The sequence below is a fragment of the Micromesistius poutassou genome (genome assembly GCF_964030765.1).
Source record: "Micromesistius poutassou genome assembly, contig: SCAFFOLD_2886, whole genome shotgun sequence".
In the NCBI taxonomy this organism is placed as follows: Eukaryota; Metazoa; Chordata; class Actinopteri; order Gadiformes; family Gadidae; genus Micromesistius; species Micromesistius poutassou.
The window spans coordinates 18483-34100 of NW_028180161.1; the positions used below are offsets into that span (position 1 = coordinate 18483).

Below are 15618 nucleotides of genomic sequence, written 5' to 3' on the forward strand. Positions count from 1 at the left end.
CCAGCATATGACATTTTTAACGAATTCAAGACATTTTAAGGCCTTAAATTTAGAAACATGAATTTAAGACTTTTTAAGACTTTTTAAGGATGCGCGGACACCCTGACTATCGATTGGAAATATGATTATTAAGCATCGGGCGTTTGTGTGTGGGGATCAGAAACATGTCTTTTACTGTCTGTTCTGTGTTCGTCATTACATGGAGGTGAGTTTACACAAGAACGCAATTATTTTTCTAGTGAAACCACCGGAGAAGTGTGTGTGTGTACGCAGACGTCCACGCCTGGATCCTCTCCGGTCGACTCAGCTTCCACTGTGGAGGGAAGACTGGAATGAGTCACTTTGTCACGTTTGTCGGACAGGGTTAAATCCTTCATTCATTGAGGAGAGGCAGATGCGTACTTGAAGGCCGCAGATACATGCTGCTCCTCCTCCTCCGCCGTCGTAGGCGCGGTCCAGCGGCCCGCAGGTCCTCCTCCTGGTCCAGCAGGTCCTCCTCCTGGTCCAGCAGGTCCTCCACTGGGCCCGGTCGCTCCGGGGTCGTGGACTCAGAACCTCTGGTCTCGTGGCGGGAGAGGAGAGCCATTCAGCCGCTGAGGGAAACCTTTCATTAGAGCGATCTCTTCATAATCATCACTTCATAATCACTTCCTACCTCAGCAGTCCTGCGGAGGGCGCTGCTGCATCTCAATCACGTTTCATGCACTTTAATACACTTTCATTTAATTTTTATATTTTTGTATAGTCTAAACATAGTTGACTCTGGTTAGTTAAGGTGCAGAAAAACAGACGTAACCAAAAAGGAACCCAAAGATGGAGGTAAACCATTCCTAAATGATCTTCAGTATGTAGAGTAAGCCAATGGGCGAGAGTAGTGTAAAAGTTGAATACATTTTTCTGTTTGTAAAATGAATGATATAGGGCCCACTCATACTATAGCTAATCCTATCGCTATTGCTGACCTATTTTTATTTTATTTTTAGATTTTTTTTTAAATGCCCCGAAGCTCTGTTGAACTTTCATTCAAAAAGTTAAAAAACACACAAAAAAGTGTCAGATTTGTAATCAAACCGGACACTGTCTTGGCCAAGTAAAGTTTGTAAGATTATATATAAGGTTTGATTTTTACACTGATCGTTTTAGACATGGATGATCCACTCATAGTTGCTGCGTGTATATGTATATGTCTACATATTGCTTCTCATGTTCAGTCGTCTACTGAATCCATCTTAATGCATTCCTCCACACTGTTCTCCTGTCAATAATGTTCATACTGCAGCCATCAGTATTCCTCTACTTGTGTACATTTTACTGCTGTTTACTTTACTGCTTTTCTTTGTACTCCTGGTTGGATGCTAAAATCTCACTCTCAGTAGCCTACTTGTACAATAGTAGAGTAATAGTAGTGTAATAGTGTAAGCATTCTTGTTTAATAAAAGTAGTAGTACTCACATGTTGAAGCGGACACCTCTTGGAGGACTGCGAGGAATTACCAATTTGTAACCTGGCCGCTCTGTGGGAGGAGCATTGCGAATGCAATTCGCATTCCTTTCCTGTGGGACAACCCCTCCCACAAGAGGAGGGGTATAACCCGTATAACCCGTATAACTCGCAATGCTCCTCCCACAGAGCGGGTTATACCCCTCCTCTTGTGGGAGCGCTGCAAAGGTGCACCAGGAATGCAAAGGCATTCCTGGTCTATGTTTAAACCCTGCGGGTCGGGTTATAATACAGGTTATACCCCTCCCACAAGAGGAGGGGTATAACCCGACCCGCAGGGTTTAAACATAGACCAGGAATGTAGCGAACCCCAGCCGGACAATGGTGAAGCGTACAGATGTTTCAGAAGCCTTTATTTACGTTCAGCCTTCAGCCTTATTTTGAACATAAATAGTCCTTTCTCCATAGACACCGTAAGAGCTACAGGACAGATAAATAACAGTAATTAGCTCTTACACATATACAACTATTGCACACAACACATTTAAACACATTTTAAGTAATATACCAAATTAAACACACAATACCTTGTTCCCATTCCAGCGAGGCGCTTATTAATTACTACAACTTGTTGCAGTGCAACCGTGTGTGACCTGATTTCCTTCCGTATTTACATGACCTTTAACCTTTCTGACCTTTCCCGTGCGATCTCCTTCATGTCAAGTTACCATCAAAATAAAGGACCCATGACGTCAAAATACACTATCAAAATAAAAGCATGGAGGAAGTGGTTATTTTTAACCTTCATCAGAAGGTTAAAAATAACCACTTCCTTGGCCTTCCTTGTCCTATACTTAGCACTTGGCACTAGCGTGCGCCCTCATGACCTCCAGCTGTGACCTCCAGCTGTGACCCCTCGTGACCTCCAGCTGTGACCTCCAGCTGTGACCCCTCGTGACCCTGACCGTTGAGCCATCAACAGCCTCCAAACACTCTCAAACACTGTCTCCTTCAGAGCTTTAGAGGCCGAAAAAATACGATTACATTCAGACAAAACGATTGATAAAAACAATATTGACTCAATTGGTCGAAGACGAATCTAAACGTGTAAACAGTGAGAAGGTACATTTTTGAATCCGTCCGTCTTCTGTCCGTCCGTCTGTCCGTCAGGCCAAACTGCTCCAGTCTCTGGGTATAAAGTCCACCCTCATCACCGATGGCTCCACCCCCATCAACCTGTTCACCACCGCCGGCGGCCTGCTGGGGGCGCTGCCGGGCCCGTGAGGTCATCGACGCTGTGACGTCACCCAGATGACGTCGTCTACGCCGTGACGTGACACCGTTCTTCCCGAAGAAGCTTTCTACCAAAGATCGTCGTGTGGCCACGCTTTCCAGATCGCGTGGACCCACACACACACACACACACACCATGAGATACACACACCATGAGATACACACATTACGTACACAGCGTGACCTAAACTACATGAAACACACAACATACTGTAGTAATGTGTTCAGTAAAGCGATGATATCCTTGTGCCTTATAAAGTTCTGTTTGAATCTTCAAAAGCCTGTGGTTGTGTCTGATGTCTGGACTCTGATTCAGCTCTCGTCTCTGTTAATCCATTCAGATTCAATGGATTTCCCACAAATTCAAAATAATATCATTTTATACATTTATCTACAGAAATATTATATCACAATGTTCAAAATATATAAATAGTCATTACCTTTTGAAACGTGTAGCTGAAGTCTACATTCTTACTAAATCGTTATTTTCTGCATTAACCGCCCATAAAATATGGATGTTAGGCGTCACCTTTAATGAACGCATGCCATGCGCGCGGCCGGGACACAATTCTTATAGGGTAACTACATTCACCGGCTTCCTCCATCTTCTGCGCCACCTTTTTAAATAAATCGCCGTTTCTCGTTATCCCTTATCCGACGGCGGCGACAACAACAACAACACGACTATCGTCTCTTTCTACTTCCGGCTCACGGCCCCCGGGAAAAGATCTCGAGCATGCGCAGAACGCAATTCAACGCATAATCCAATACGACTGGGTACACGCACGCTTAGCTCGACTATGAATCGCGTTATCTAGGGGTCTTAACTCGACTATGAGTTACCCAATTCGATTCGATTATAGCTCGACTGAGGTGTATACATGCGTCTTAGTAATCCAATCATAGTTGGACTAAGCCAATAAGTCGACTTTCTTGAGTGTCATGTAAACGTAAACGCGCGTCACAGCTCTCTCCCCCAAGAGCCCCGCGGTGCGCCTGAGGTCGACGCCCCGTCGGGACCCCCCCCCGCCCGCCTCCTGACGACAGGACGGAGCGGGCTGAGGTGGAAGAGGAGGAAGTGAGTCCTACAAAGTGATGACACGCACCAACATCCACACCTGTTTGTTGTGACTTTAAACCCTGAGATCGCATTGTAAGAGAAAAATACGCTTTGTTCCACGCTGTGAAGAAAACGCAATGAACATAACTCGCTAGCAAAGAGCTGTGTACAATTAGTGGTAACGTTATCGTCACTGACTGAATGCATCATCTTATGCGGACCAAAACAACCTTAAAATGAACGTAATGTTGCTCTTTGGACTTACTTTGTAATATGGGCCTTACGTTGGCATCTTTGGGAGGGAAGACACTGCGGAGACGCTTCAGAAATCGCCGAATAGCCATTTTATATATATATATATATATATATATATATATATATATATTTTATACTTAATTTTATACTTAAAAGGAGCAAGTAAGTTACATATGAATTTAGTATTTCGGCCTGTAGCATATAAACAAAATAAAGCAACTGTCCCATATTTCTAACTGCATTTGAAATAGACATTGAGACGCCCAAAAAATGGACGCTATAGGACAGTGATCATGATTTGCCTCAATATCAGAATAACAACAATGGGTAAGCTTGTAAGCTTGTCCAGGCCCTGCAAGTCAGGATGTAGGCTATGAATCTGAATGAATAGTAGGTAGGTAATAGGTAGTGGCCATCCCCAAAATGCACCAGAATACAGGAAATCAACTCCACCAAATTCTTTTTTTTTTTCTGGGGGGGGGAGCCCCAGACCCCCCCGTCTATCACTGCGCCCCACCAGCAATTTGTAGCACCAGCCACCACTGATGTCAATATTTAACCTATATAAACACAATGTAACACTGGCGCTATTTCTTATTTCACTGGCACTAACAGGGTATCTGCAGGTTTCAGCAAGTCAAATTTAAGACTTTTTAAGGCCTTTTTTAATACCACCTTGAATTAAATGTGACATATTTTAGTTGTAATATTCCCTTGTGATAAGGGAATATTACAATATATTACAACTAAAATATGTCACATTTCATTCAAGGTGGTATTAAAAAAGGCCTTAAAAAGTCTTAAATTTGACTTGCTGAAACCTGCAGATACCCTGTTAGTGCCAGTGAAATAAGAAATAGCGCCAGTGTTACATTGTGTACAGTATTAGCTGTAATACTCTCACATAGCCACATAAAGCAGCACCGAGCATAGTTTAGAGGTAATTTCCCCTCACAATCGCCAGAGGGCAGCACTGAGCACATTTGACAAATTAGGCAGTAATACTCTCACACAACCTCAGAGGGCAGTACTGAGCACATTTAACAAAGTTACAACATTTACACATAGGGGCAGCAACGGGCACACAGAGAAGTGAGCAAGTTTTTAGAGCCGTAGAAGAAGTTTACTTTTACCTGTTTATAAAAAGCAACAGCTGAACAGAGGCGGGCAGAATCTCTCGGCGGCGTATCCTAGATATAAAGCTTAGAGACGCTCCGCGCGTGTTATATACCATTCCTCTCCTTTTGTTTCATAGACGATAGACCAAAACCTTAACCAAATAAAGTGAGTTAAAAGCGATCCTGTCTCGGCGGCCTTTCCTGGACTAAAATATCATAACAGAAATTTAAGACCTAAAGCACGCGATGGTGGGGGGGATCCCGTTGTATTACAACCCAAGCATAGCATGTGTGTCTCAATGTGACTCAATGAGACTCATTCAAGTTTACTTTTTGCCTGTTTATTGAACATAAAGTGCAGTTTAACGGCATGTTTCCGACCAAATATCTAGCAAGAAAGAAGCCTCTCTACGTGTCCTTCCCGAAAAGTCCCGCGAGAAAAATAAAAAAATAAATAGTCCTGCCTCGACAAATTTAAGACCTTGAGTTACAGTATTTAAGACCAGCATATGACATTTTTAACGAATTCAAGACATTTTAAGACCTTAAATTTAGAAACATGAATTTAAGACTTTTTAAGACTTTTTAAGGATGCGCGGACACCCTGACTATCGATTGGAAATATGATTATTAAGCATCGGGCGTTTGTGTGTGGGGATCAGAAACATGTCTTTTACTGTCTGTTCTGTGTTCGTCATTACATGGAGGTGAGTTTACACAAGAACGCAATTATTTTTCTAGTGAAACCACCGGAGAAGTGTGTGTGTACGCAGACGTCCACGCGCGGATCCTCTCCGGTCGACTCAGCTTCCACTGTGGAGGGAAGACTGGAATGAGTCACTTTGTCACGTTTGTCGGACAGGGTTAAATCCTTCATTCATTGAGAGGCAGATGCGTACTTGAAGGCCGCAGACCACTGTTGCTGCTCCTCCTCCGCCGTTGTAGGCGCGGTCCAGCGGCCAGCAGGTCCTCCTCCGGGTCCAGCAGGTCCTCCTCCTGGTCCAGCAGGTCCTCCTCTGGGTCCAGCAGGTCCTCCTCTGGGTCCAGCAGGTCCTCCTTCGGGTCCAGCAGGTCCTCCTTCGGGTCCAGCAGGTCCTCCTTCGGGTCCAGCAGGTCCTCCTCTGGGTCCGGTCGCTCCGGGGTCGTGGACTCAGAACCTCTGGTCTCGTGGCGGTAGAGGAGAGCCATTCAGCCGCTGAGGGAAACCTTTCATTAGAGCGATTTGGGTCCGCTGATAATGGTTTAATCATCTCTTCATAATCATCACTTCATAATCATCACTTTATAATCACTTCCTACCTCAGCAGTCCTGCGGAGGGCGCTGCTGCATCACAATCACGTTTCATGCACTTTAATACACTTTAGTTTAATTTTTATATTTTTGTATATGACTAGTCTAAACATAGTTGACTCTGGTTAGTTAAGGTGCAGAAAAAACAGACGTAACCAAAAAGGAACCCAAAGATGAAGGTAAACCATTCCTAAATGATCTTCAGTATGTAGAGTAAGCCAATGGGCGAGAGTGGTGTAAAAGTTGAATACATTTTTCTGTTTGTAAAATGAATGATAAAGGGCAGTGAACCCCAATTAGCGGCCCGCAGGAGCCAAATGTCCGGCCCGCGCTGACCAAGTGGCATTCACATGTAAAAAAAAAAAATAATAATAATAATAATAATAAAATGTAAAAAAAAGTAAAAAAAAACCTTTTTGTTGTTTACAGACTGATGTTATTTGCTACACACATTTAAAAAGTTTAAAACTAATGCCACATATTGTGGTATCACATTTTAAAGCTAACTAAAATCTCCCTGTGTCTCTTAGAGAGGGAGGGAGAGACATATAGAGAGGGGAAGAGAGTGGATGTGAACACACACTGATCTGGATGGATGGCACCAGGCCCAATGCCCTGTTGAAGACACACTGTGCTGATGCTATTTAAGTTTTTAGTAAAGTTTTTACTTTTTGTTTGCTGATGTTCCAGCGGCATTTTAATAAATTAATGGTAGGTTTTGGACAAATTTTGTTTCAAGAGAGCATTATTGTGTGACTCCTAACACAGGGTATTTTCAACTACTACTAATAATTATAGTAATGATAATTAAAGCAAAATGTGCGCATAAAAAAATGTAACGATATCTCGGCCCTTGGCGTGGCATGCTTGACCAAATTTGTATATGTCTACATATTGCTTCTCATGTTCAGTCGTCTACTGAATCCATCTTAATGCATTCCTCCACACTGTTCTCCTGTCAATAATGTTCATACTGCAGCCATCAGTATTCCTCTACCTGTGTACATTTTACTGCTGTTTACTTTACTGCATTTCTTTGTACTCCTGGTTGGATGCTAAAATCTCACTCTCAGTAGCCTACTTGTACAATAGTAGAGTAATAGTAGTAGTGTAAGCATTCTTGTTTAATAAAAGTAGTAGTACTCACATGTTGACACCTCTTGGAGAACTGCGAGGGGAAATTATATATACAGTTATATAGCGGCCAGGTACACGCATCATTGACTTTACATAATGGGACTTTACACACCCAATCAGATCGCGTTATACGCAGCGTCGGCCACGCATTGGGTAAAACGCACGTATTTTTAAATAAATAGATTCAATCGGACATTAGGACAATAGGACATTCCGTAATCTTCTTCACAACCTGTTCTAGACAGCTTTTTCTCTCGTACCAATTTGTCACTCGTACATACGTTCACTAGTCTTCTTGCTCAGGGAGACCTCGACACACAGCTAGGAGCAGGCGGGAAGCGAACCAGCAACCTACCGGAAAAGTTGAAGACGTAAATAAATGTTAAATGGCCTAAATCAAGTGAAGGGATTCGAACGAAAGTTCAAAAGTAAACAATGTAAACATGCACACCATTTAAAAAAAGGTTAACTGTTTGGAAACAAATAAGGAACACGAGTTAAACAATAGCTAATGTGATAAAGTTGTAATACATTTGAGATAAAATATAGAATAGCTGAGCTGTTCTGATGAAGTTTGAAATGGTTGAATCCAGTCAGTGTCACAGTTAAGTGAGGAAGAAGAAGATTATGATGAAGGAGGAGAGGAAGGACTGTGTGTGTGTGTGTGTGTGTGTGTGTGTGTGTGTGTGTGTGTGTGTGTGTGTGTGTGTGTGTGTGTGTGTGTGTGTGTGTGTGTGTGTGTGTGTGTGTGTGTGTGTGTGTGTGTGTGTACACTTGTAGTGACTTGGAGTGTTATTGACGTTAATCTTTCACATCTTGTATATCGAGATAAGGTCCCAGAATGAGAAGGCTCATACCGAATGTGGTGTAAAACACACACCATGCGATTGACGTTTGGCGAAAAGGCACATTCATCAGACGATTTACGGTTCTCATTACACAGTGTTCTTACTGCAGCCATAGTGGTAAACTACCATCATAGATCTATAATTATCACTATCGACCAAACACATAACATAGACTTATATATGTAGACAGTGATATTTAAATTACATATTCCGTTCCCCGAATAAAACCTGATATATTTTGTGTGGAGATTGATCGAGGTCAGGACCTCTGTGATTCTCTTTAGGCGACCGATTACGTAATTAGGGGGAGATGAACCGTTTTTTGTGCTGCTGCTTTACGACTGCCCAATGCGGGAGCGGGATGTTCAAAGCGGGCGAAGCCGAAAGTCGTCAGTAGTCAGAGCAGAAGCAGAGGACCCGGAACACTCACTGGTAACCGCTGTAACCCGGTTACCAAACTGTGATGGGAGCTGCAGCCTCTGGTCCGTTCAGCGCGTGTTGCTGCAGTGTCAGCCGACCGCTGACGTTCGCTTTATTAAAGACGTCCTGATCTGTGGAGGGGTATAACCAGAGACACTATAGAAGGAGGAGACACATCACTGAAAAAATCACCCATTGAAATGCATGGGGAAACTCCGTAACGCCAAGATAGCAGTTGTTTGCACATGTCCCGCCTCTTCCGGTGCCGTTGCTCCAATCATTTTGCAGGTCATACGCGGTCACGCTTTTTGCAACACTTATTATTTTCAATCAGGAGGGAAGAACCAGCAGCTGGAGCGGCACAAGCAGCATCGACTGGAAAACTTCGACTACCTGTTATCTTGTTGGCTCGGCAGCAAAAGCTAACTTTTAAAGCTAACTTGCTGTCAGTGCAGTGCCGGTGTTGTTATGCCGTAAATGAAAACTGTGTCGTGAAGCATTGCGCATGCGCAGTCCAAGATTACCTGTAAGAAAAAGGGCTTTTAAAACGTTAATTTGATACAAAACCACCAAACCCTTTCAGCGATTTTAGTCTGTTTTTCATCGTGATTTCAAACATGTGTTTTTTATGCCCCTTAGATCTCAGAAAATGGAGATCCAGCTCTCTCCCTATTCATTAGATAGGGCCCTGGTCTTGTTAAGACCAAATAGCTGCCCGAAAGGCGTGGCCAAGATGGCCGCGAGTGAGAGGACTTGCCTAGAAGGACTTTGGTATAACCCGTATAACCCGACCTATCAGGCTGCAGGAACCTTTCCAAAAATAAACAATGTAAACATGCACACCATTTCAAAAAAGTGTGTGTGTGTGTGTGTGTGTGTGTGTGTGTGTGTGTGTGTGTGTGTGTGTGTGTGTGTGTGTGTGTGTGTGTGTGTGTGTGTGTGTGTGTGTGTGTGTGTGTGTGTGTGTGTGTGTGTGTGTGTGTGTGTGTGTACACTTGTAGTGACTTGGAAAAGTGTTGACGTTATTCTTTCACATCTTGTTTATCGAGATAAGGTCCCAGAATGAGAAGGCTCATACCGCTGAATGTGGTGTAAAACACACACACCACGCGATTGACGAAAAGGCACATTCATCAGCCGATTTACGGTTCTCATTACAGTGTTCTTACTGCAGCCATAGTGGTAAACTACCATCATAGATCTATAATTATCACCATCTGTTACTATATGTATTGATCATCCATAGTGGTAAACTACCACCATAAATCTATAATTATCACTATATCACTATCGACCAAACACATAACATAGACTTATATATGTAGACAGTGATCTTTAAATTACATATTCCGTTCCCCGAATAAAACCTGATATATTTTGTGTGGAGATTGATCGAGGTCAGGACCTCTGTGATTCTCTTTAGGTGACCGATTACGTAATTAGAGGGAGATGAACCGTGTTTGTGCTGCTGCTTTGCGACTGCCCAATGCAGGAGCGGGATGTTCAAAGCGGGCGAAGCCGAAAGTCGTCAGCAGTCAGAGCAGAAGCAGAGGACCCGGAACACTCACTGGTTATTTCTGGTCGGGAGTAAGAAGGTTCGTTAGTCCCCGGAGTTATGTGTGGTTAGTGTATTCTTTCTATTTTATTTTGTTCGATTTACTTTATTTTGATTTAATGCCATCACGCCGTTTGAAAACACAATGATTCAAGAGATTCATTGTTTTCACTTTCACCTTTTGTCTACGGCCTATATGTTATGTTGTGTCATTTCTGGTCATTTAATGGTGCCGTAACACAACCCAAACTCAAACCAGAAACAGGGCTTTTATTGTCTGTGTTCATCACACGACGGAGGTGAGTTTACACAAGAAGAAGAAGAAGAAGACTGGAATGAGTGACAGGACGTTTACATGCACCCCGTCATCAGATTCTCAAGTTTGACGGACAGGGTTAGGCTACAGGAGTTTGACGGCATGACCTTTGATTAAACAGAGAGCCATGGGTGATCATCTCACTGCAGTAAGCAAATGATCTTCCATTCAAAAAATGATCCCATCTAGAGTTTCTTCTTCTTTTATTGGACTGTTTGCGTTGGACCGGTCTTTCCTCCGTGACGATGACCTCTGTCACCAGGGCCTTCTTCTTCTCTCCCCCCTCCTCAAGGCGGTGGATGGACCGACCCTGACCTGGCCGACGTTGAGCTGCTGGTCATCCTGAGCTCCACGATGGAGCCCACCTCGGCCACCTGCCAGGTGTGCACCTCCCTCCTACCTGCCCGACGAGGTCCTGTGGGGCTACGAGTTCCCGCCCGTCGTCTCCCTCTCCCCGTCGGGGGGGGGGGGGGGAGAACGTACGTTGCAGACGTCTTCGCCTTCTTCGACAAGGTGGCCGAAACCGAGACCACCACACACCCCCTTTTTCAAATCGCCCTCCACGGACCCTGACCCCCGTCACCGCCTCCGCCACAGCCACCTGCCCAGCCGGGCTACCAGAGCGGCAGGCTGGGGTGGGGTCCGTGCCGGAGGGGACCGGCCCGGACAAGATCCGCCTGGAGCAGAGCTACCGGCAGGGGGCTCAGGATCAGGGGCGGGTCCGGGACAGAGGCCCCGCTCAGCGTACGCATCAGTAATGGTGCCTTCTATTTGTCTCGTAATCGCGACTTGCAGCTGGGGTGTGACGTCACATCCGTCTCGTAAAACGAGTGACCTCCGGGTTTTTCGTTCTATTTGGCACATGTTAACAAGACGAGTCGGAGCTCTGCTTTCTGCTCAAGAATCTGCATTGTTGTCATAGCAACATGGAGCGTCTCTAGCCAATTTCAGCGGCACAAGCTACAAAATAGGCGGTATTTAACACATAATAAGACTGTAACGACATGCCTGTAGGTAACAGTATACAGCGCTATGTGTACGACTTCTTCATTTGGTTACAACAAAAACACAAGTGCTTAAAATAGTAGAAAACCACAATGTTTACTCATGTGATGCTCGGAGTAGCCATCTTTGTTACTGAACTCGGGGTCCTCTGAGTTCAGACGAGTTGACGAGTCGTTTTTACGACCTCGGGGGCGTGCTATTTGCAACTTCCGGTTCGTAACTCGGAAATCCGACTCGCAGATCAAGTCGGGTGGACAAATAGAACGCACCATAACGTCTGAGTCTCACTTGCTCACTTGTGTGCCGCCGCCCTCTCCCGCCCTGGCGAAAAAAAAACAAAAAACTGCGGCCTTTGATTGGGCCGTCTCACTTAAATTTGCCAAACAGCTCCCATGGTTTCATTGGACTGAATCTCACTTGGACTGGGATGCTGCTCCGTGATTGGCTCCCGGCGGGGAGCGCATATTCACCTGCGCTCCTCCAGCCAAAAACTTCAGACTTTTACGGTTTCCAACCATCACGTAAGTAATGCCTTTATTGTCTTCAGAACAACGTATCAAATCAGTATTAATACAGCTTAAGTTTAAATAAAGTTGATTTCATCGCGATTAGCATGTCAATGCCATTGAAATGACTCTGAGGTTAGATTGTGGTCAAATCGTGAAACACACACACACACACACACACACACACACACACACACACACACACACACACACACACACACACACACACACACACACACACACACACACACACACACACACACACACACACACAGGGGCGGACCTACCATTAGGCAAACACAGGCAATTGCCTGGGGCCCCAAGATTTCCAGGGGCCCCCAAATGTCTCATACAATACTGATTAAGAAAGTTTTCTTCGATTTAAAGCAATAATCTTTTTTTAGTCTTAATTTGCGCGCTTAAAAATCCATAAAAATGCTTAATCTATCATGATCTTTTGACTGCCCCCCCCTCCCTTTGTAACAATCACCCTGATTTCTCTTTCAGGTAGACTATCACTTTTTGTTCGGAAAACTACATAATACATTTCAGTTACATATGTAACCATCTTATTCCAAAAAAAATCAATCAAATCACATTCCCATCAGCCATCCAGTATATTCCAAAGAAAATACCCCATAAACAAACTGTTTTCTCAAAAGCTTTTGTATTGATTTTGATAATTGTATCAGTAACAACAAATTGTCCACAGCTTTTATACACCATACGTTTTTTTCTTTCCTTCACTCTTCCCCAAGTCTCCCAAAGTCCAAAAAACACGTAAAAGTAGTCCACTAACAATGCATTGTAGAAAAAATGGAAGGATCTCACCGGTAAGGCAGGCTCAAACAAATATACTCCATCGTTGTTGTCTGTATAGCGTGGCCTTCTCAGGAGTTTGGTGGGGTTTTAAGATTTCAGGATCCCTCCTTTCCTAAACTCACCACCCTTCTCCTTCGGCCATCCCAAACATTTTCCCTTTGTTCAACTGCTTCCTGGTACCTGTCTGTAACTCCTCCCCTTGCCCCCTAAGGTCACCTAGCTTAAAGTCCCAGTAACCTTTTTGTCATGTCCTCCCTGCAAAAATCCCATGTCGCTGGCATTAATATGGCTTTTTCACATCGGCAAACACACACACAAAACCAATTAACATGTAACCCAAAACATTATTTAACCTTGCAAGGATTTAAAACTTTATGTTAACTGGGCACTAGTTTTTTTTACATACAATTTGTACCATTTCTTTCAAACACTTATAACGTCATGTGGCTGTGTCACACCTTCTCATGCAATGGACTATTCCATGTTACTGCGCATGTGCAGGCTTGATTCAGGAAGACGGTACCAAAACAAACTAGTTGGCGCGGGTTGAGAAAATGAAGCGGAGCTACACGATATATATATGTATATATATGAATATATATATATATATACAGTGCAGAACGAGAATGTGGAGGGCCCCAATGACTGGGTTTGCCTTGGGCCCCCAAATGACTAAGTACGCCCCTGCACACACACACACACACGGTTACCGCGGTAACCGCTGTAACCCGGTTACCAAACTGTGATGGGAGCTGCAGCCTCTGGTCCGTTCAGCGCGTGTTGCTGCGGTGTCAGCCGACCGCTGACGTTCGCCTTATTAAAGACGTCCTGATCTGTGGCGGTCCTCCCCCCCCCCCCCCCTCCTCCTAACTCACCCCTCAACTACCTCTTACCAACTCACCCCTTATCTCCCCCTGACTCCTCCTGACTCCTCTGTGGGCGCGGCGCTGACCCTCTCCAGGAGGGGGAGCTGCAGCGGCTGACGAAGCAGGAGCTGCTGTACCAGAAGCAAATATATAAATAATCATTACCTTTTGAAACGTGTAGCTGAAGTCTACATTCTTACTAAATCGTTATTGTCTGCATTAGTCTATCTACCGTATTTATCTATATCGACCTTCTGTCCGTGCGTGTGATACCGCCCCTAAAATATGGATGTTAGGAGTCAGAACTCATTAGTATGTAATTAGTATGTATGACAATTAGCAAATCTGTTGAATGGATTTAACAATTAGGTGAAAGATTTAGATATAAAATGTAGATTTATATATAAAGATTTAGATGTAAATAAGATTTAGCTTCAGATTAAGCAGTTAGAATATAGATTGAGATATAAGATTTTGATATAAAAATGTATATTTAGATCCAACATATGGTTCTAAATTTACATGTGTGGAAAAAGTTGCATGAGAATTGCAGTGGATTTTGCACGGGTGTTTATTGGCTAAATCTGGGGGAAAATGAGCAAAGGTCGAGCCGAGTCTGGACAAAGGGAAGCACGTTTTTGAGCAGCAGAAGTTTACGAACAGCACCACATAATTATCAAGGACTTACTAACCTTACTGCAGATGGAGTTCAGTTACTTTTACGACGTGACACCACGGTCTCGTCGACATGCTGAGATGCCCGTACACCTAGTGCAAATGATTGTTGGCATAAAGAATTAGTAGAAATGACAAATGCCTAGCAACCAAATACAGCAGAATTCAAAATACCCGCGCGGTAAATGTATTCCTCTGGGACGTAGTTATGAACGGTCAGAACAAGCTGCCTCGAATCATTAAACTATAATTGCTTTAACAGAGGTTGCAATTTGAAAGGATGGTATAACAATGTTACTGAGTCATTCATGAGTGAAAATATATTTACGATTTGAATGGTTTCCTATAGTAATGTTTTATGTATGTGATGTTAATAATTAACCGCTCAGAAGACACCGTGGATCTAACTAAGAAACTAAAAAACATTTTTTACATTTATTGAACAGTTCCAGTCATACACTGATCTAGTAACTATAATGATCTAGCTCCACAACAAAGGAATTCGGTGCCGCGTAATCCAGCCAATCACACAAGCGGAACAGCACATGCTGATTTGCATGCGCCTCCTATAAATTCGGTTGCAAAACTAGTCTGCCCACATTCGCATCCAATCGCATCATGCCTGAGGTAGCAAAACCCGCGCCCAAGAAGGGCTCCAAGAAAGCCGTCTCCAAGACGGCAGTGAAGGGCGGCAAGAAGCGCCGCAAGACCAGGAAGGAGAGCTACGCCATCTACGTGTACAAGGTGCTGAAGCAGGTCCACCCCGACACCGGCATCTCCTCCAAGGCGATGGGCATCATGAACTCGTTCGTCAACGACATCTTCGAGCGCATCGCCGGTGAGGCCTCTCGCCTGGCCCACTACAACAAGCGCTCCACCATCACCTCCCGGGAGATCCAGACCGCCGTCCGCCTGCTGCTCCCCGGAGAGCTGGCCAAGCACGCCGTGTCTGAGGGCACCAAGGCGGTGACCAAGTACACCAGCTCCAAGTAGACTTCACCTTCAACCAAA

General features: G+C 44.2%; 1 protein-coding gene across 1 annotated transcript; it reads left to right on the forward strand.

Annotated features, from left to right (window-relative positions):
- Positions 1-15225: 15225 nt before the first annotated feature.
- LOC311371069 (histone H2B 1/2) lies at positions 15226-15600 on the forward strand (the record flags this gene model as incomplete). The annotated part of the gene is made up of 1 exon (XM_084489300.1): positions 15226-15600. The coding sequence occupies one exon, from the start codon at positions 15226-15228 to the stop codon at positions 15598-15600; it is 375 nt and encodes a 124-aa protein (XP_084345426.1).
- Positions 15601-15618: the final 18 nt, after the last annotated feature.